At 39.1% G+C, this 22,681-nt stretch overlaps 1 protein-coding gene across 7 annotated transcripts in view; it reads right to left on the bottom strand.

Annotated features, from left to right (window-relative positions):
• Positions 1-22,681, bottom strand: part of EBF1 (EBF transcription factor 1) — a 432,079-nt gene that overhangs the window by 17,523 nt on the left and 391,875 nt on the right. For all 7 annotated transcript variants that reach the window (XM_037798760.1, XM_037798761.1, XM_037798756.1 and 4 more), the window contains one exon: positions 16,884-16,972. In XM_037798760.1, the coding sequence (XP_037654688.1) occupies positions 16,884-16,972 (89 nt within the window). The remainder of the gene's footprint in view (positions 1-16,883; positions 16,973-22,681) is intronic.

Genomic DNA, 22,681 nt, shown 5'->3' with positions numbered 1-22,681 from the left:
TGCTGGAAAGGCAGTAGCTTGGAGAACCCCAGAATGGTGTTAAATCACCAATTTATCCCTGTTCACATACACACTTAATCAAGTCAAAAGGTGAGCATCATTGGTACAGCAAGATAAAATACATCACTCGATAGTCTGCCATCGGCACGATAAAGCACTCATATGTTTATTGCTGAATACAATCCCGAGATCATTTACCAGATTACTAAAATCAATGTCATTTGGTACATGTTTTGAATCCCTAAGATGTGTTTATTTCGTACTTAATTGCTCATTCCAGGAACAACAACCTTATCAGACAGGTCATTTTCGAGGGAGTTCCAATCAATCTTCAGCTACTAGAAGGATTGTGGCATTCAACTTCTTTTGTTTATCTCCCTTGTATAGCAGAGCCATGAAAGGAGGGTGAGCTGCATCAACACACATCTGGAAGTAAAGCCCTGTTCATCAGAGGCTCTTACAGGAGAAGAAGCCCCATCCATACCAAGTTTCACAACTGGCAGGGCCTGTTTCTTTTACAGGAATTCTGTTTGTCATTTTCCTCATTTGCTAATTCATTGTCATCCTACATCTATGCTCTGTTGCTCATTTCAACCGAGGAAAAAATATCCCCATTTTCCATTTAGGTGGGCTTCCATGTTTAACTCGCATGCCTGCTTCTAATAATACAGGGTGATCTAAAAAGGTGTGCGTGGTGGTACTTCTTTTTCATTCTAATCAAAAGAAATCATTCTCTCTTCACTCTGCCCTAATTTTCTGCAGATTCATTAGACTGGAGTGTAAAAAGGAAAGCAAAGTTCATCTGGATAAGCATAAAATGGGGCTTACCAGACAACCAGAGGCACAGTATAATTATCAGAGGTGATTTGCGAGAAGATATGTTTACATTTTTTTGCTTGGGTAAAGTTTCAAAAGGAAGTTTAACTTTAAATATTTTACACAATAGATTTCTGCATAGAGAAGCAGGGCTGCTCAATTTTCATATACTGTAGACGCTGATCAGAAAATAGGGATATAATTGCATTCATTTTGCTGTCACCATAGCCTCTTCAAAAATCCTTGAACAACTCTTGAAATGACAAGCTTTTAGATACATATTAGCATTTTTTCAATTTTAAATTCTCTGTAATATAAGATAAAATAGTTTTCATGTTGCAGTAATACTTACGACATATATAATGTCCTAAATTCAAAAATGATATAGAGGGGTTGTGAGTTCTCAACAAACGTTTATGCTTCCTTAAGCTGCTAGACCCCCTTTATAAAACAGTTCAGTTATTTTTCACACAGGGAGTGAAAAGCATTGGCTAATCAATGTGGTTGGAATCAATATATCTGAAATCATTTCTTTATTTCTGGGTTTTCCATTCCATTTATTTATTTAGTTAGTTATTAGAGAAGTTGTAGATTTATAGAAAAATAAGGCATAGAATACAGGATTCCTATAGACCATCCTATTAATACCTTTTATTGGTGTGGTACATTTGTTACAATTGATTAAAAAAAAAAAAAAAGCACATTTTTATAATTGTGCGCTTAACTATAATCCCTGGGTTAACTTAGGGCTCACTGTTTGCATTGCACAGTTCCATGAATTACCTAAAAAATTTTTGTTCTAGAAACATGTATACAACCTAAAATTTCCCCTTTTAACCACATTCTGATATACAATTCTGTGCTGTTAATTATGTTCACCATATTGTGCTACCGCCACCACCATCCATACATCTGAAATTATTTCTTTATTTTTTAATGCAAGCTACAAGATAATTTACCACTTTGGGTTTGCAGTATTGTCTGACCACAGCAGTAAATAATTCACCATGGTATGGGTGCACTAAACCCTATCCCCAGATCAAATTCAGTTTGTGCTGCTTTCTCTAAAACCTCATGGCCTTATCTGGCTCTTAGGAAAGATTAAAACAAAACAGGATCAAGTTAGTCTATTTACTAAGGTTTAACTTCTCTTGGTCTATGTTCATTTATTTCTGCAAGTAAATATTTATGCTAGTGTCTGGGCTTGGCACAGAGCGTAATTTTTTTTTTCCTTCTGTTTTAGGGAAAAAAGAAAGCAATCTCCCATTTTGCAAAGCACAATGTGGGGTGGTTACAAACGGCACTGTGAAATTCACTCCTGTGGCACTGTAACTGGGGTCTTAGAGCTGTGCTTCTTTTTTTAATTAATGTCACAGAACCAGGGAGGGAGTGAAGTTTGAAATAATCTCCAAGATTTTTCAAGTTTTTGTAAACCTGAAAAATTTCCAACTCTCAGGGTATGTTATACATTTTAAAGCCATACATTTTAGTTGAAAAAGTTTTTCAATGACATAACCCACTTGTTCTTATTCTCCTTATTTCAAAACCCAGAGATCCTGTGAATCCTGTTTCCTAACTTGCATCCTTCTTTGATCCATGATGCTGCTTTCTTTGACTCATGAGGCTGGGGCACATTTTTCCATTTGGCAAATTTTCTTAGATGTGTCGTCAATGCAGCACCCATACAGGTCAGCTGTCTTGAGAAGAGTGAACTTGGATTTCTTGTCCTAGATGTCATGTCCTTAATGATATCCAGCCCATTTTTAAATGTCCTTTCCACAGTATCAACTATGGGTTTTAAGGGAGAGCCCATGTTTTGTGCAACTTTTCCAATGTGGTTCAGCTTCTACTGGTTATTTCTGCAAATGGGAAGGAGAAAGAAAATTCTGGGCCCTCTATGAGTTACTGCAACAGACCTGCAAGGTGCTTGGATTTCAGTGACCAGAAAATTGCTCTCACCTCCATGTCATTATGCTCTCAGTGAACTAGCCCCCAAGCGTGTTTGTGTTGGGGATCTAATATATTGCCTTTCAATCAGAGCTGAGAGCCACTGAACACACAGACAGAACATGACGAGCAGGTCAGGAAAGCAATAAAGATTTTACAGAGCTGTCCAAGGTGCTAAATTTACTCAATAATGGGTTTGGCACCATAGTGTTAACCTCTCATTTACTACCAGTTTGAGGGACTAAATTGAAGTAGCTGACTTCATTTACCTTGAAATGTATATTTTATGACATTAGGTAAGTAGATTGAAAGGGCACTGCAGTTTTAACAATTTAAAGGCTAAAGCATGTTTAAGATGAAACTTGAATATTTATTGTATATTGCACTTAAAGTATATAGAATGTTAAAATGTATTGATTAAATTTGTAAAAGGCATTATAAAAATGACAGGTAATATAAAAGATGTATGTCTTTTAAAATCAAATTGATAGTGTATGCTATCTCTTCTGTGGTCACAAGTGTAATTTTTTTGCAGTTTTATATGGTAATTTGAAAAATCTGTAATTTTACATTAGGAAATGATTGAGCCGGGATGTTAAAAAAAGAAATTTCCTGTAAGGAGACAAGCTAGATGTTTCATATCATCTTCTGTCTCTGAAATTGTTCCTAACGTCTTATTTTTCGTGGCAATAGGAAGGATCATAAGGATACTTCCATTCCAATATGCAATTTTAATATTTCTGAGAAGAAAGAGCACTTGACTAGTACTAATATCTAATTTTTCAAGGCATTATTTGTCAGGAGAGATTTTCTCTTCTGTTCATAATGTTTAAAACGTCTCCCTGCTTGCAGTTCAAAACATGAGGATAGAGATTTGACTATTCTGAGATAATTAATCCTATCCTTGGATTTAAAAAAATATATCCCATTTGGGAGTTGAAAAGACAAATACTAGTATCTTAAATATCAAAGAGCCCCAGAGTCTTCTCACAGAGCTGATGCTGCTTTTCCAATCTATATCCTGAGTCAGACTATTTCTTTTCACAGTCTTGGATTTCTCCTCACTTAAAGAACCAGAAAATGTTTGTTCCCTAACAACAACAACAATAACTTTTCACTAATCAATTTCCTCCCACAATCAAAGCTTGGTTTTAACTGTCTTGTTACAACCGTCAGTTGTGGGTGGGGTCTGAATAGAAAAAAAGGGGGGAGGGGCTATGCTTAACTAAATCTATTAAGAGTCTGCAGAAACACTGGAGGGACTCAAGGAGGAATGGGGTTCCTGGAAACAGCTGAAGTGTTAATTATTGCAGATTCACATATGCTTTGGAAACTCTATAATAAAAATGCTGAATGGCCTACAAATATAGGGAGAAGATTCAGCTTTTCTTTCCATGTTGCAACCCAATCAAATAGCAAATAAATTTTGAGCTGCTTCTTGCCCCAGTAATCAAATATGGATCTACTTACTCTCCAGGACATTCAAGATATGTATCTTCCTGGTTCTGAGCTACAGGGATCTATGGGAGTTGCAAAAGGCTTTCCCTACCATCTGTTCCTACCCTCTTTATCCAACCTTCCCTCTCTTCATATCTGAAGATTTGTTCTTTGTTCTGGCAGAATCAGTCCTCCCTAGCCTAGAAGTAAAACTTTTGACTGCTTCCTAACTTCATAACTTTATTTCTTTTGTTTTTCCTTTAATTAGAATGTTGGCTTCAATCTGTACACATTCACAAAGCCTTCTCATAAGGTCATGAGGGTGGCAGTGGTGGTGGTAATATAATAATGAAAGATAAACACCACTTATTTAACTCTTCCCTCATGCCTGACATCATAAACCACAAACTCATACATTCTTCGTGGAGAGCCTCTTAAGGTACTTTTCATATCACCATTTGGAGGATAAGGGAACTGAGACTCAGAGAAGTTAGCTAACTTTTCCCAAGTCCACAGAGCTGACAAGTCACTGAGCAGAGATTCAAATCCAGGTCTGTAAGACATCAGAGTCTGAGCTCTTGAGTATCACACTATCCTATCAGAAATAATTCCACTTTGATTGGTACCCAGCTCCTAATCTCTCTCCTCATTCCTCTGAAAAAATATGTTGATGGTCTGTTCCACCCAGCATAGCAAAGAATTATACTGTCAGGTCATTTTGTTCTAATCTGAAGTGGATTAGTCTTAACACTCCACAAATAGACTGTAGGCTCCTTGAGGCTATGGCTATGTCTTAATCACCTTCTCTATGCCCCAAGCATAATATTCAGTACACCATAGAGCTTGAGAAATTTCTATTGTAGAGTTTATTCTAAGATACATTTACTATTTTTTTAAGTGCATGCTTAGTTTATATGCACAAATGACAAACTCATATATTTTGCATGGTTTATAAAAGCAAATGACTTCAATTTGGTGCTCCATTTGGCTCCAGTCTTTTAAATTCAATATATAAATTCCCAAAGGTCAAGTTTTGATCACTGTCATGTTTTTTAATGCCACTTTTTAAAAAAATGAATTTGCTCTTTCACTCCTGCTGACTTGTTGCTTACATTTTAATTTTGTGATTCATATAATGAATCATGTCTGATTCAGACATTATCTCAAGTTATAGACTACTAGCAACATGAGGTTGGTCTTGATGTTCACCAGCTTTTTATTAACTGGACCCTTAGGCCCTTAGGAACACTTGGGTATTTGTCCATACACAGAAGCCACCTTGGGAAAGAGACCAATGCAAACATGGCTAATTCATCTTTCCTTCTGTTTCATGAGAGTAAAATCTCTGAGTAGCAGTCACCTTCCATGGGAGTCTTCTCTTTACCATTGGACCTCAAACATAGAGCTAATAAGCTGATATTCACTGGTCACATCTAGTCTTTTAGGGTGAGGGAGAAGGTTATCTAACTGTCCAATGCGGGACCCATTTGTAAGCCCAACTCAAACCTAGATTGAGCAGGGGAAAGGGCATGATTATTCTCTCTTTTATGTCACATGTAGACCTGCTCATGAAGCTGGATGGATATCTGTTTGCCAATGCAACATTAATTTTAGAGTGTCAGTCAGATTTTGAGACTCTGGGAACTCCCTCATAGATTTAAGGTCCATGGATGCTTTAGTAATCTGGAAAGATAGTCTGCGCTTGGCTTTATGCTCTTCCAGTGAGAAATAATGTTTTGAGGGATGTAGAAGAAAACAGAAGTTAAACTTTAAGCATCAATTATCAAGGTCAGTTGGCTTGAGAGATTCCTGAGAAGGATATACAATACTTTTCTCTCATTGCAAATTTCCCCGACACCCATTTATCACCAATCTGCTTTGGTTTATCTGAGGACTGAAGATGCAGTGGGCCAAACATCAGCGTCATAAAACAAATTGGAGTGGTAAAATCACTCCTGATTTAGAGATGATAGCTATCTCTCAATGAAATCAACATTGATTTAATTCACCTCCTCACTCAGGAGTTTACCATAGGGCCCAGGTAATTCACTTTAAATGCAGATTTTCAACAGCACTTTCATCCCTCTAGCCTTAAATCCTGGCTCTTTCCCCTCTTGCTTCTGAAATTCAGGGTGACACAACTGATTGGAAAGCCTGAAAAATTGATTGGAAGTTTCTTGCAGCCCATTTCCCACAGAGCTGGATGTACAATGCAATAAATACTAGTGGTACTGAGATGTATTCCTGTGGAGAGTGGTTATTTCTCTACTTCATGTTTATTTAGCCAAACGGAAAATTCCACAATGGTAGGCTTTGCATTCTAAAAAATCAGGATAATGAGAGCAGTGAGGAAGGAGTAAAACAAATCAAAATAATACTTGAGCACTGTTTACCTTCCGATCCTCTGAGACATTCCTCAAATTTTTCATTTTTCTGGTAATATGAACTTCTCGCAATAGAGCTTACTGCAGATCATTAGAAACCTTTGGTGTCACACTTTAAACACTCTTTACTCATAAGCGCTATAACTGAGAAGAGTCACTCACACTCTAGCATGGATATAATTAAACATGTTTCTGTTGAAACAGGCATTCTCATTATAGCTAAGAACCACTTTAGACTAATTTGAAATGGAAAGGAGAAGGATAGATAAGGTATAGGTAGCAAGCGGTTATTTCTAGGGACACATAAAATGCCAAATGTGGAACAATTATATTTTACTACCCTGCATTCTAAAGACTTCATAGTATTTTATTATATAAGAAACTGAAGCTGCGGCTACCCTACAGAACGTTTTAGCACATACTTATTGCTCATATTCTTTAAAGAAAATAAAAGTGAAACTGCAATCAAAATCTGAAGAAATTTCAAGAAACAAAGGTATTATATATTTTTAAAGGCCCTACTGTGCTTCTAAAACAAGATGTTTGGCATTGATAGCAGCCTAGAGAAAATGCAGGGCGGGGGCACTTCTGAAACTCATCTTAATTTTAAAGCTGATTTTATGTTCAGATTAGATGACAGCCCCCTTACTTCTCATATATATATTATGTGTTATTATCCAGCCCTGGCTGTGGTCATACCAGAAAGCTTTGGCTTTGTTACAAACACGACGGAGGAGTTTTCTGAATGATACAAAATTCAAGTAGGTCATAAGGTAACGCAGCTATATCATCGTAAGACGTACTAACTTACATGATTGACTTTTGCAGTTGAAAGAAAAAGGCTGTTTTCAAGCAGCTGTTATTGCCTCAATGGAAAAAGAAAATCAATGAAAGTGAAATGAACAAGAGATTTTGTCTGAGTTGCAGTTAATACCACTGAAGAGCTATGGATATTAAAAGGTCAACAAATAAATTAACTGGAGTGTTATGAAATGAATGATTTGCCTTATAATTTTATTGAGTGGAAACTGTTCGTTGCCTATCAGACCAGGTAATTTTTATCTGGTGCCTCAATTACTGTTCCGTAAGCAATGATGTAGTTGTAAGAGCCGTTGGTTCGATTGCATGACCTCTGGCAAGGCCAGGACAGCTGACTTTACTATGATGGATAACTAAGGTTGGTCTCCAAGAGGTGCCAAGCCTTCCTTTTCTGCTCTCATAAAAGAAACATTACAGCTTGATTCATTTTACCAAAATGCTCGCCTTTTCAAGTGTCAGCAGTTAAGTATAAATTGTGAAACCAGGTATTCCTGAGAAGAGTTGTAACCAGGGTGTCCCCTCCCTCCTTTCGGTCTCCCGGCATTCTCTTCCAAATGGTGTCATGGTAATTGGTGAATGGGAGCCTGGGGTGTCTCCCGCCACAAATACAGTGAAAAATGGCGCCTGCCCCCTTGTGACTTTGACCTGCTTGGAGGTAGAGAGCTGAACCGGGGAACCTCGGGTTGGCTCTTCTTATTCCAATTCATTGTACTGGTTTAAGACCGAGGCCCTGGGTTAGGTCCTGCTGAGTGGCCTTGGAAATCGACTTTCTGATCAGGATGAAAGTGTCTGCTTAAAAAGAAGGCCGTGGATAGAGGTGTCTTTTTCAGAGATAGGTTGTAAAGGCAGCACATGAAACAAAAACTGCCTAGAGTCAAAATTACCCTTGAAACTCTTTTTAATGGCCTCTAAGTCACCAAGGCCTGAGCTCTTAGAAACACAAAAGCCAAAAATTAACTACTTCTGTTTCCCTATGCCTTTGGTCGTGGCTTCCTTTTCCTAAGGCAAGGCAGAATAAATACCTAGATTGAAAGAAATAAACCACTGAGTAAACGAGATTTGTCATCAATGTGTGTGTGTGTGTGTGTGTGTGTGTGTGGTGTGTATATTTTTCAACAAATGCATATAGTTAAATTTGAGTAACTGATACATACCCATGCAGGAACTATGCTGTACTTCAAGGATTTCTAAATGAGGCAAAATAGAGTTTGCTTTTGCTTCTTAAATTGTTGAATATCATCAGTTATTATATGTACCTCCAGACGAACATACCTGTAATGATGGTTCCCAAGGTTTTACAGATGGTCCTGAGTAAAACTACAATTAAAATCCACTGCCTCAAGACTGCTGGGGTTCGGTACTTATTGCTCCAATGCTTAATTGAAGTGCTACTCAGTGCTGAAAATAATGAACAAGGCTGAAGACCTCCTGGCGTCTCTGCTCCCAAGGGTTTCGGGTCCAGGATGGTTGGGAAGGCAGAAATGAGTTTCTCTTTTGTTCCTCCTGTTACTTCTTGAACTCAAAAGTAATTATATTCAGTGCCCCTTGTACATGAGGTATGATATGAAGTAGGTTACACTTAATTCCCCTTCATCAAGGGCTCAGTCCTAAAAAAAGAACTTAAAAGAGTTCCAGAACTCAGCTATTGGAATAACTGTTATTACAAGTCCCAACCACAATGACTCTGCAGCTAAAGAGAAAAAGAATGGTCTCTAAGGTTTTTGTGTGTGTGCGTGCATGTTTTTAATTGTTGCTGCCGATTTCGCCTAGCTCAGCCATTTGTGAGCTAACCTCAGTCCATGCCACTGTTTCCCTCCCGCCTTACCAAGCTTGAGGGATTTTAAGATTGGGTTGCAAAACTGCCTTTTTTTCTTAAAATTCCTTTTTCTTAATTCCGGGAAGCAGTACTTAGTGATACTGGCTCTGGAGACAAATAGATTTGGCTCAAATCCATGCCTTACCACTTTTAGCAGCATAAATACATGCCTCTGTTTCCTCATCTGTAAAACCCACTTCAGTGGTTTAAATGAGATAATGCGTATATGGTGCTTAGCACAGTGCCCAACATTTACTTAGTGCTTACCAAGAAATAACCACCAATAATACCGATAATCTCTACTTATTGTTCAGAGGACTTTGGCAGATTATATGCATTCTTAAAGGCAAGGTGCATTGCATGCCCCAAGTGCTATGTTTGAGATGCCATCATATTTGCAAAATTGTATAAGATGCTGAAGGGTCTAATCATGAGGAAATAAGGGATGGAAAGCCTCCATTTACTAGCCAAATTTGAGCAGGTTACTTGACCTCTCTGAGCCTCTATTTCCTCTATCTGTACAATGGGCATGATACAATAATGACAAGCAGAAAAGCTTGTGACAAAATAAGTTGCTTAAAGATAAAATAATGTAAAGGAGTGAGAATTATAACTTTTCTGGATGTGTGGGCCTTTTAATAAAGCTATTGTTCCCTTCCTCTGAAAAATTATATGCACATGTGTGTGCATACTCACTAAACACACACACACACAATCCTGTATACAATTTCAGGAGGTGCAAAGATCTGAGGTTAAACTCCCCTGAAAAAAGAAGCCTAAGAAGTAGGGGATACCTAGCCCCTAAAATCAGCAGATATCAAAATGGAGACGTGACATTTGTCTTTAAGTTTTCTGGCAGCTATAGGGGTGAAAGGGGAGAAATGTACTGTGTTCCAGAGTTTGCATTTTTGACAAAAGAATGCAGAGACAAAATGTTTCCTGGAATCAGATTCAAGCGTATTTTCTCTAAGAGTATTGAATATATCCTAAGACTGGCTTTTGTTTCTGTGCCTGTGTTTGAGTAGGGTCACTTTTGTTTCTGGATGTAAGGTTAATAGAATTCCCTCAAATTAAAACAAACAACAAACAAGATGAGAGTGAGTGGCCAGTGACACAGTGTGGAAGATAAAGATGTTGGGTTTTTCTTTATCCTTTTCTAAAGCCCTTAGTCATGCCCTTTTCTGCTAACAGGCAATGTGGTTATGCAAAGATTTCTTATTTGTATTTTCACTGATGCAACTGCAGGTTTTGAATTACTGATTGTCTTTGCATAAAGACTAAAACAATAAAAGCATAATTAGAATACATTGTATACAGCCAACTCTAGTTTTATTTCGCCCCAGCTCTGTATTTATGATAAATCACTAAACACAGTGCTCTTTAGGGAGGGTGGTTTTGGGTCTCATCTCTCCATTGAGCAAAACCAGCGCTGTGACTAGAGTCTGAATTTCAATTTTGCAAGTGTACAGTTGAACTGAATAATCTTTGGCACAATGCAGTGCACAACAGAGCCACTAAATGGCTGATTTACTAAATTATTATTAGATGAGCCCTTGCTGTTCCAAATGAAAGTGCAGTCACTGTCTTCCTTCATGGTGTGTTCAAATTGTTCTGTGTTTAAATATTCAGCATGAGGCTAATGTGAACTGATGAACTGAGACTATAAACATTCACTTTCAATACAGATAGAGCGACAGCGATGCAACATATCATGTGGCCTGCGGAGGTGAAAATGATTTATATTTAAGGATGTCGCTGCCTACTTCCATTACTTTAAGGTACTCTTAATTAGCATGGTGTTTGAAATGACTAATTCCCACGTACAGGAAGAGCTGCTTCGTGGAGACTGAGATTTCTTCATGCTAACGGAGGAGGAGCTTCTACCTGACTTCGTTGCCTCCGTAGTTCAGAGCCTTGAGTTTTACTCCTGGAGGGCTACATGGGACCATCAGGGTAATGCAAGTGCCTGATCCATGGTCGCTTCTGACATTTGGTGACTTTTTTAAACTCACCCAAAGGGTCTACAATCTATGCCCCCTACAATCCAGCCCTCCACCGTCTCTCCCTGCTACAAACCAGCCCTCCTACAATTCACCCCCCACACACAAACCAGCCCTCCTACAAGCCATCCCCCCTACAGTCTCTCCCCCTACAACCCAATCCCTTTACAATCCACCCCTCTACAGTCTCTCTCCCCTAAAATGCATTCCTATATGGTCTCTCCCCCTACAATCCACCCCCCTCCTTACAGCCCCCCCCACTGCCTACAACACAGTCCCCTACAATCCATCCCCACCATGATCTCTCCCCCCTACAAACCTGCCCGCTACAATCCATCCCCCCAGAGTCTCTCCCCCTTACAACCCAGCCCCCCTACAATCCATATCTACTGCATGGCCACTGGCACCTCACCCCTCACCTCACCAGCTTCTTTACTGACACCTGCTGGAATGAACAACGACCTTGCTCCTTGGACACACATAACCCCTCCTCCCTCTCCCCCTTTGAGGGCAGTTGTAGGCAAGCACTTAAAATACTGTGATCACTTACAGTAGATTAGAATTTTTTATTGGTGCCGTGTTGCCATAACAACACGAAGACAGCAGATGACTTAAGCTAAGCTTGCAAAGCAAAAGGCTGCTCATCTGGCAGTTAAAATGAATACAGTTCATTTCACAAGTTTCCCATATGGACTCTTAGTGTATGGTAATGAGGAGACCATATGTTGAGAGAGAATGTGCTGAGAACAATTGGGTTCCACTGGCTGAGTGGGAAGTTGGGAAAGAAAACCCGGGTGAGAAATTCTGGTGTACTCTCTGGGTTCAAGGTTTGCTTGAGGTTTGTTTGGGATGGTTGTTTTCCGCCAGAGTTTCGCATTTCTTCATCTGTTCCTTAATATGTCGACTGTGCAAAACGACAAACATCTTGTGAATTTTGCAATATCATTCATCACAAACTGTCAGCAGTGTTTGCAAATCTGACTTGCAAGATCTTTTAAATGTGTTGTTCTTAAAAGGCAAGAGTACTAAGTTTTTAGACAAAGTGCAGGAAAATTTAAGCACTTCTGACAAGCTGAAACATTAACAGTAATCATTTTAAAAACACTCGCATCTTTTGCCTGCATGTTTAGCTGTAAATAATGCTAGAATGTATAAAAGCTTTAAAGTAAAAATGTAATAAATACTTTTTATTATGTTTCATAAGGGACAAAAATGCTTTGAGCCATGTATGCGCGTTATCTATACATGTGAATGTATGGAGACGGATAGCTCCATTCTCCTGCTACAAACCAGATTGGGATCCTGGCAGGACAGCTGGAAAAAGGCTCTAAAGTCAATTCTGCACTATACATGCTTCATAAAAGATGAATATAAATGCATTGGTTAGACACGGTGAGCTAAATTAGAAGGTCAGGCAGGGCTGGGAGGGCTGAAAAATCACACAGCCAACGAGTGTAATTACTCTTTTTTAAGTCTATTAAGTGGTGTTGTTCTATCAAGGCTCAGGGGTATAGGACATGAAGAACAAGATAAAGTAATGTGTATTTATTACTCCCACTGGATCAATTTACTAGATATTTTCAGCTCCATAAAGCAAAATAAACAAATGCAGCCTTTGTTACTTTTCTCAAACTGCTTTATTTTCTCTAAAAGAGGGACTGGCTCTTGGAGGAAAACATTTGCCCTGTTGAGGTCCACATGCCCCAGCCCTCTCAGTGAGGAAATGAGAGAAAACAGGTGAGAATTTAAGTAGGATAGGGGTTAGGTGTGGGTGGGGGAGAGAGAAGCTCACCCCCTCAAGACAGAATGATTTGGGTTTCCAGATCCCAAAAGTGGGAATTTGATGTAGTGGGATCGATGGATTTCAAATCAGAGGAGCTCGGTTCGAATCTTGATTTTCCCACTCGCTAGTTGTGAAGTCTTGGGCAAGGCCCAGACCTCTTGAGATTCTGACTCCTCATCTCTGAAATGTAAATACCCACCATGCAGGGATGATTAGCCACCATTTACTGAAGTCTTGCTATATGCCAGGAATACATCTTTGCATAAAGTATCTCACGCATTCCTAACAACAGAGCTGTCAGGAAGCTGGTTTTTGGTTTTTACAAAAGAGAGAACTGAGGCTCACAAAGTTGTCACATGCACCATGTGGTGTAGCAGCCTTCAAAATCCACGTCTGTCCAAGCTGAGAGCCCCTTCTCTGAGCCTCTGTGCTCTTCAAGACCTTTATAAAGCTGTGCCAGGCACACAGTGGGCATCGAGTGAATGTTCTCTTGCTTCCCTGGATTCAGAGCTCACACATGAAATGATGGCTAAGGCTAGGGTCTGTTTTCACCGCATCTTGAGCTAAGGCCCACTGACCACTCCTTGACCACACACTGAAAGGGGATGGAGATACCGCTGGCCTTCAAAACAGAGAGAGCTCCTTGTCAAATGTTTCTGGACTGCATCATGCATTTCGGCCATTAGCATCTCAGAGTTTCTGGCTGAGCAGGGACCCCCGTTCCCCTCACCTCTACATTTAAGAAAAGTCAGTCTTCACCCCAAAGACAGTCACACATTCCTCTCTCTCCTGCCAAGATCCAAAGAGGACGGCAAGCCTGAATTAAACAGAACAGAATGCTAAGATTTGAAAACCTTAGGCTGCCCTTCTCCACGTTCATATGAAAAAAGGAAACCAAAACAAACAAACAAACAAACAAAAAAGACCACATCTGGCATTAGTATAATCAGCATATTTTAAATTCTTGTGTACAACAACTATCACTGATGGTGACTTTCAGGGACAAAATAATTTATAGAGGATTCTGCTTGCTCCCGTTTTCTCATTTGGTAAATGGGAGTGATGTCTGCTTTCTTTACTTACCTCACAAGCAGGGAATCCAATAGAACAAAGCATGTACAAGTTCTCTGAAAAAGCACAAGCCAATATACAAAGGCATATTATTATGGAAAGCTGTCTGCCTGGTCTTTGGAGCAGTTTCATTTGACAGAATATGTGGGTGGTTGTATGAATCTAGCTTTGTCTATTCACAAACACATGGGTTTAATAAAGTGGAGTTTGTTTTTTAAGGTGTGTGGTCCATGGTTCACTGAAACACTCCTCTTTGACAAACACTGACCGTGATTCTAAGGAAGGCGGAACCCATTTTCATCCCCCTAACAATGGACAGCAGGAGTATAAATCTCTCAAGTCCACAGGAATACCCTGTGCTGGCTCCATCCGCTACTTCCTGACCCTGCCCTTGAACTCTCACTCCACCTTAACATTTGGAGCCAAGAAGACAGCCACTCTGACCTGACTCACAGTGGGAGCTTCCTGGGGTGGCTCCAGCCAAAGTCCTTGCATGGTCAAGTGGCTGGATGCACACTGTGGAGTGTTTCCGTAACACACAAATCCATTGTGTCCTTGATTACTCTTCCCAAACCCAGGAAAAAGGGCTGGGAATTTCACCATCAGGCCACCAGAGATGCACACAAAACTTGACCTTCTATTCTTATTTCTCTCCTTCCCTTATAAATAAGAAAAATGCTGCCTGGTTTCTTTCAACTTCAACCACTAAACCAGATTTGTCCTCGAAGTCTTAATACATTTTTACAGGGTGGCAACTATGGGCCAGAGACTGTGCTAAGGGCATACAGAGCATCGCCTCGATTTAAATGCTTACACGCTCCCATGGAGGTTGGCACTAGTATTATCTCCATTTTCTAGATAAAGAAACTGAGGCACAGAAGATAAATCATATACTCAACTGCATCCCAGGATTAGGATTTCCCGCTCTGCTGGGACTGTCAGAAGCAACCAGCCTCACTCTCGTCAATGGGCAAATCGTCATAGCTGCTTATCAATTGCTAAGTGAGTGATTAAAATAACAACCAACAACCCCATTTGAAAGATAAGGAAATCGAAGTACAGAGAAGTAACTGGCTTAGCTAGTAAGTGACAGAGCTCTGAATCCCAATCTGTCTCTCCAGTCTGTGGCCTCAGTCCCTTGAGTTAGAGACAGCAAATTCTAAACGTAAAGTAAAAACGTGGCAAAATGGAAACACTGGGAGGAAACTGGCATTGCACCTACAGCTTCTTTCTGCCACTAGGACACCTAGGTTGCCCAGCATTGGGTAGACACAAAATAATTTATATCATTGTGCTGCAAAATATATCATTTCAATTTGTCCCATAGGAAATTCATGGGCGCAAGGTCCTTGCCAAACAGAGAGAAAGGTAAATGCCTCCACAATGTGTCTATACTCTAGAAGGAGGCTGCCATTCATTGTTATAATTAGATTATTTAATTGCTCTCTGAGAACAGGTCAGAGTGGAATGGGAAGGAGAAGGACCTGTAAGATGGAGACCCCTTTCAAAGACAAGGATGTGAACAGATTCACACACCGTAAGATTTCTTCCTGGGACAAAAGGCTTTCAAGACGTTTTACCAAAGTAAATGGCATTCTGTTGGAGTGAGGTGTTGGGGAAAACTGAAAGGTGGGATGGTTCTTTCCTGAGATCCAGGGAGAGGACAGATGCTCGGCTTGTCACCATCCTTCCCCTGTGTGTGCAAGTAGTGCCCACCCCTACATCTCACATCTGAAGGGAACCTTTCTCCTGGTCATGGCCTACCCTGATGGGGCACAAAGATAAGCAGACCTAGAAATGACGTATCTCTAGACTCACTGTGGCAGGAAAAGGACTTCTCAACTACTCGTTAATTTATAATAGTTTACACTTATGTAATAAATGAAGTTTCATTTTGCTGTTGATGAACGGTAGTTTTCTCTTAACTTACTTCCGTGTCCTCAACTAATTCCGAGTTTTGAACTTTAGCGTTTAACTGTTCTTTCCTCTGAGTCTTTGCAGTTGCACTTTTGTTAAATGTGCTTATTATATTCAATTATGATTAGTTGTATATAGCAATCTGTCCTACATGTGTCCCAGGCTCCTTGGGTACAGAGATGGGAATATCCCTAACTTTGACAACAGGCACAGAATAGACAATAAATATTCATGTCTTTCTTTCTGCATTGGCAATTAATGACATCTTGCTGCTCAACATATATTATTGTCCTGCATTTTTGTTTAATTTTTCACATATTTGTGCCTTACTTACCACCTAGGTGGGATGCCTCTGAAGCAAAGAGACACTATCTTATTTTTCTAGTTGTGAGAGCTACCTATATGCTTCTTTTTGAGCTCTGGCTCTTCCTCCATCACCAGAGATCAATAAGGAACCTCATGGAGGTAGAAATGTGGTGTTCTTTATCCTCTTGAGAATTGGTCTGATGTAGAGATTAATAATGTAGATTCTGGAGCCAGGCTGTAGAGATCCAAATCTCAGTTTAGTAATTTACATGCAATATGACCTTGGGCAACTTATTCAACCTCTGTTTGCTTCATTATTTTCTCTTCTAAAATGGTGATGGTAATAGCACCAACCACAGAGGATTGTTGAGAGGATGAAATGACATGATACACGTAGAAAATAAGTACAACATGGCCTGTCACATAAGTATTCACTACTTTGATCATTGCTTACCTTACAGAACTGAACACACAAAGCACAAAACTATGAGTTGCTTGTCTATGAACTAATTTTGTTCCTCAGCAGAGTTTGCAATCGCCCAAGCCAATCCAAAGAACATAACCCAAAAAAGAAGAGGTATTCTGACCTTCGGCAAACGCTCTGGGTCACCAGGGTGCCGGGGAATGACCTTTTGTAGCCTCTGGAAACCATAATCGATGGTGGGTTCATTGAGTGCTGCAATGAAGAAGGTACACAATTAGACCATTTTCAGAAAATAATGCAGAACATGAACTGTAACACTGATGGTATGGAAATAACCGGGGAAGTCCAAAGTTGAATTGATACTTTTTATTTATATCATAAAATGATCTCAAGAAGGATCCCTTTACTGAACATTTCTACCATCTACTTCTGCTATTTGCCAAGGGGTGGAGGGACTGGCAGGGAGTCACTCGTCCAAAAGCAGGTCCTGAACTCCACTTTTCTGGTCAAATCCTATATTTCTAATAATACCATAAATATAAAGTAAAATGGCATTTGATATGAGGTTTTAGGATTCACTTTAATCAGAAGCTCAAGTCAACATACTTAAGGGGCTTGTCCAGGGGATAGCTACACACACTGTAAACAGCAGGAGAGTTAGAAGTATGTACTTGTTTAATTGCAAAAGCTCTAGTGGAACTCAGCTGGTACAAGATCCCAATGCCTGAGAGAGCACGGTTGGGGCAGAGGAGAGGGTAGGGGTGGGTCTTCCATGCATAGAAATCCTAGTCCACCCTTGATAAAGTACGCAAAGAGCTAGGCATCGAAAATGCCCTGGATACAAAACTCTCACATAGAAAGGACACACTGATTTGCCAACATCAATATTATTTCAAGGAAAAGACCAGAGACTGCAGAGTTCTAGCTTAGAGCAGCTGGATATCCAAGGATGATTCCCCAAAAGACTAAAAGAAGAGCTAAATTATAAAAATGTCTGGAGACAATGGACTTTGTTGTGCCCATGTTAATCTCACCCTCTATAAAGCATCCTAAAATTAAACACAGTATAAACTAGAATTTGGTCTATTATTTTCAAAATTCTTCCTCGGGGCATAATATCTTCAGCCTGATTCACCTGACAGGGAAGAGATGGAAGCCCCATCCAATGCTTATGTCCCCTACGTCCTCTAAGTAATGGGTGGATGGGATTTTTTTTTTCTTTCCTTTTTCAATGTAACCAAAGTAATCAACCACATATTTTTTCCCATACTGAATGAAAAGACAGTCATTGTAGTTCTGACATTAGCTATACATTAAAAAACAAGATGCCACATGCTTTACTTAAAATGCATTTCCATTAACCTAAATTTTAAAAGTAAGATTCATAGAACTACTAACTTTAAAAAACTGTATTAAATTCAAATAGGTCCCAAGGCTAATGGAAGCAATTTGTACACCAACCCAAACTGACTGGCCCACTTTTCAAAATACAGGTATGATAATCTTGTGGTTTTAAAAGGACATTTAAATTGAAAGACTGTGAATTTAGTACATAATTATACCAATAGAACCCTTTAACTTGTCAACTTGTAAATCTAAAAGGCTATCAATCATTTCTAAAGAGGAAATAAACCTTAAAATTCCTTGATTGACAGTGCTTACTTTTCATGTAAGAAAAGAAAAAGGAAAAAAAAAAAAAAAAAAAAGGCTGCATAAAGTTGGCCAGAAATCCATTTACAAAAGTACATTGTTTTACACAGGTGAGTAAAAAGCCAATAATTATACCTCCAAAAGACACATAAATCAGAGTAAGCACTTTTCCTCACTTGTATATTTTAAGTTGGAGTGAACTTCAGGCAACTTTTTATTAAAAAGATTTTTTCCCCAAATGTAATGCTTATTGAAGTTGTTAATAGAGTAGCATTTTCATTTAAGATAATGTAATCATTTTTGCAAATATGAGATTTAGCTGTCTCTCTAGCCCCACCCCAACCCCCCTTCCAAACAGCAAACTTTCAACCTGTCTCTTGTGGAAATTAAATAAAATTACACCCAGGTGTACCGAATCTCTCTATCTATACTAGTGTATGAATTAAGGCACAATATTTATTATTCTTCCCATTTTATGAATTACTTTCTAAACCCTTGAGAAGAATTCTTTTTTCAAATTAGACTTGTAGAGAAAAAGCCATAGAACTCCTTATGTGGGAAGCTGTTACTCATAAAATCCACAGCACTTAATCAAGAAACGCATGAGAGCAAGGGGAATGAGCACCCAGGTTTAAGTTATTTATCACATCTGCCCCCCAACCCATAATGCTAATTGCCAACAAAAGTGTGTAACCATAAATAACAGCCTTAGACAATTAAATGTATCATTTAAATATCTGAAGACATAATTCAGCACCCTGAAAATTCTAATTCTTAATTTTATTTTCACTCTAAGCTATCAATAGGATTTGAATTGTTGACCCTCCTCTTTGAATGTTTGGGTAATGAATTCCTACTGTGTCAAGAAACCTGTGGTTGTTAATTGAATGACTTTTTGATGTATTGGTGGAAGGATGTGTTTCTCCCGCTTATACCTCCAACTTAGAGCAGAATGGCAGGCACTTAATATCAGCAATTAAAGTAACCTGTGGAAATATCATGTGGCACTCATAGCTGGAGGAAGTCCTACAGAGCCTTCACAGGGGAGAATTCATTCCACTGCCACAGAGAGTAACTGAATTAGGCATATTAAACTCATTATTCAAGGAAAAATAAGCATCTACTCTATGGAAGTAGTCTATGTGGGAGAGGAAATATTTCAGATAGTAAGACAAAGGTTTTAAATGTATTTCCCATGCCTTTAGGATTTGCTCTGTGCTCAGTGTTTGAAATATGTTAACCTGCCTTCAATTTAGGTACTGCAGGTTACAGTGGGATTGTTCAGTGATGCAGACAAGGGTATACAATGCTAAAGCCCTTTGCCTAAGTTCAAAAGAGCCTGGTGATGTCTTCGATTGCAGAGACTAGAGGAGAGAATTAACCCAACTACTGCGTGGGAAGGGCGATCTTATAAAGATGGTTACTTGAAGAAAAAAACACAGAACAAAACCCTAGAAACAGCTTAAATGTCCAGAGGGGAAATGGTTAAATTATGATGCACCCACAGAGTGGGATATGATGCAGTCCTCAAAAGCAATACCATAGGAAAAGAAATTTTTACTGACATATAAGATATTGCTTATATGAAATATAAGTGAAAAAATCAAATGACGGGAGCATATATGTACAATATGGTCATATTTTTAATGAACGTACGTAGAATAAGGAAAATGTGTCTGTGTATAAACCAACAGTAGTTGTTTCTATGCAGTGGGTCTTAAAATGCTTTCTGCCTCCTCTTTGTGCTACGCATTCTGCAAACTTTCCACAATGAACATAGATGACTTTTATAATCAGAGAAAAGGGTTAAGAGTGAGAGATTGTTGCCAAGATGGAATTTGACCTGCTTGTATAAAGTAATGACATAAGAAACTCTGCCTTAAAAGGGGTCTGTATACCCTTTAATAACCTTGCATAGGTTATTACAGACCATAAGAAAAATAAGTAGCATACTTTTGGCCAGTTGTATAAATATGTGACTATTCATAAACTCTCTGAAAATCAACAAAGAGGGTAATGGGGAGGAATCATAAAGAATGGTATATTTATTTCATCAGTGGTGGTAGTTGTACCTTAGGGACATACATCTACTCTGCAAGAATGTCATATAAAGTTAATCTTTGCAACAAGTGACCTCATTGTACTCAAGCATAGGTGCAGGAGACCAACAGAAGAGGGCTAATGAGTTTTTTCCCCTATACCTCAGAACAGTTTCTGAAAATCAGGTAGAGGAAGAAAAAATAACTTAATTTGGCATAATTAACCACAAATACAGATGCATGAGCATCTCAGGTTGAAAAAAGAGAAACAGATGTAAACCACAAAAGTAAGGGAATAAAGAAGGCAGTGCACCTAGCTTACACTCTGAAAAGAGTTTCAGAGGGTGTCCTCCTACACCAGCTAGGGACAGTAACAGAATAAGGAAAACTCATAGATTTAGAAAAATCCACACTCCCAAGTAAGAATAGCGTCAATTTTTAAATCATCAGAATGAAATGGGACCAAAGTATGCATTTTTCAAATTCCATAAGATATTAATCATCCTTTTATTCAATAATCTTTTTTGGTGCCTTTACCTTGTGCTCAGACAGCATTTGTAGGAATTAGTTGGTTTGGGTCGTCAAGACACAGTCCCTTAAAAATAAACTTTCTGGAAATGAAATAAGCTTCAGTGGCAGAGAGATTCCAAAAGGAGCTGAGAGGTCACTCTGGTGGGCACTCTTACTCACAATATAGACAACCCTTTTTAGGTTCTAGTGAATTGGAGTAGCTAGCAGTAAATACCTGAAACTATCAAACTGCAACCCAGAACCCTCGAATCTTGAAGACGACTGTATAACAATGTAGCTTATGAGGGGTGACAATGTGATTGGAAAAGCCACATAGACCACACTCCCCTTTGTCCAGTGTATGGATGGATGAGTAGAAAAACGGTGGTGGGGGAAGGCACCCAGTGTTCTTTTTTACTTTAATTGTTCTTTTTCACTTTAATTTTTATTCTTATTATTTTTGTTGTGTGTGGTAATGAAAATGTTCAAAAATTAATTTTGGTGATGAATGCACAACTATACAATGGTACTGTGAACAACTGAATGTACACTTTGACTGCATGGTATGTGAATATATCTCAATAAAAATAAATTTAAAATAAATAAATAAACTTTCTGAAAGGTATGCATGATCCAATCGAAAAGGAAAGATGAAACGCTTTGATGGTAGCATTGGAAGGCAGCTCAGAACGTCATGGCCAGGCTTCCCCCCGTGCTCAGGAACCCATTCTCTTGCCTCCCTGACAATTGGATGCTGGGTCACCCCATCCCTCACCCCTGCTCCTGTTTCCAACAGAGCTTTCACTAGGGTCACACTACCCTTCAGCGGTGTACATGGATTTAAGAAGTGATCAGCCCTTGGGGAGCCATCAACATTTGAATTCAAGCTGTCTTCCACTGACTCCATCAAACTTAGAGGTGGACACATAGTCACTGAATAAGCTTAGTAGGACCTTATGGAGACGTATACGATATACTAGAGCAAGTCGGAAAGCTTCCTGTAAATGCAAGAAAAGCAAGAACAAGTGTTCCTAAACAGGAGAGCAAACCTGCAGGGCAGATGTATCAGCTCAGGTTTCAGAAGAGTCCTCTTACCTGTAGCTCTGATAGATACAAGGGAATGGACTTTGGTAGGCAGGACGTGACGTGTGCACGTGGTTGGCATTTCAGCTGCATTGACGTTAGGTTGTTTCCAGAAGTAAAAGTTAAATAAATGGTTAAAAGAAAAATCAGGCCATTTCATCTGGCTTTGTGTTCGGACTGCTTATAAAATGGCTTTGCATTCCTTCCTAGTCTCAGACTTCCCTAAAGGAGACCAGTGACTTTCTACGCAGAGCCATTCTCTATTAAGCCTTTCTCCTTACGGGCTTCAACCAAAGTCCTGGCCAAGAGAGAAGCGGCCTGGTTATACAAAGCACTGTCTACAATGTTCAAATGTTCATGCAGCATGAAATGCTGTATGCAAAGAAAATTCAGAAAAATAGAACTAGATGTTATGCACTAATACTAATCACGAGATTACAAAATTCAAAACACCTAGTAATGAGTAAACTCTAATCAAATATGGATTGTGGTCTTTTCATGCCTTTAGTCTTTGCTTTTTTGTTTGTTTGTTTTTTTTAAAGAAACCCACCTCACAGAGACATCAACTGGAGAAAATTGTCTTTGAGGGGGATTTATTTGCAAGTTAAAAATCACGTAGTGAAGAATGCATTCTTGCTTAGTTATGAAAATTGATCTCTTTTCAGAGTTTCCTTTCAGA

This window comes from Choloepus didactylus, chromosome 11 (assembly GCF_015220235.1).
Source record: "Choloepus didactylus isolate mChoDid1 chromosome 11, mChoDid1.pri, whole genome shotgun sequence".
Classification (NCBI taxonomy): domain Eukaryota; kingdom Metazoa; phylum Chordata; class Mammalia; order Pilosa; family Megalonychidae; genus Choloepus; species Choloepus didactylus.
This window is presented reverse-complemented; position numbering and strand designations above follow the sequence as displayed.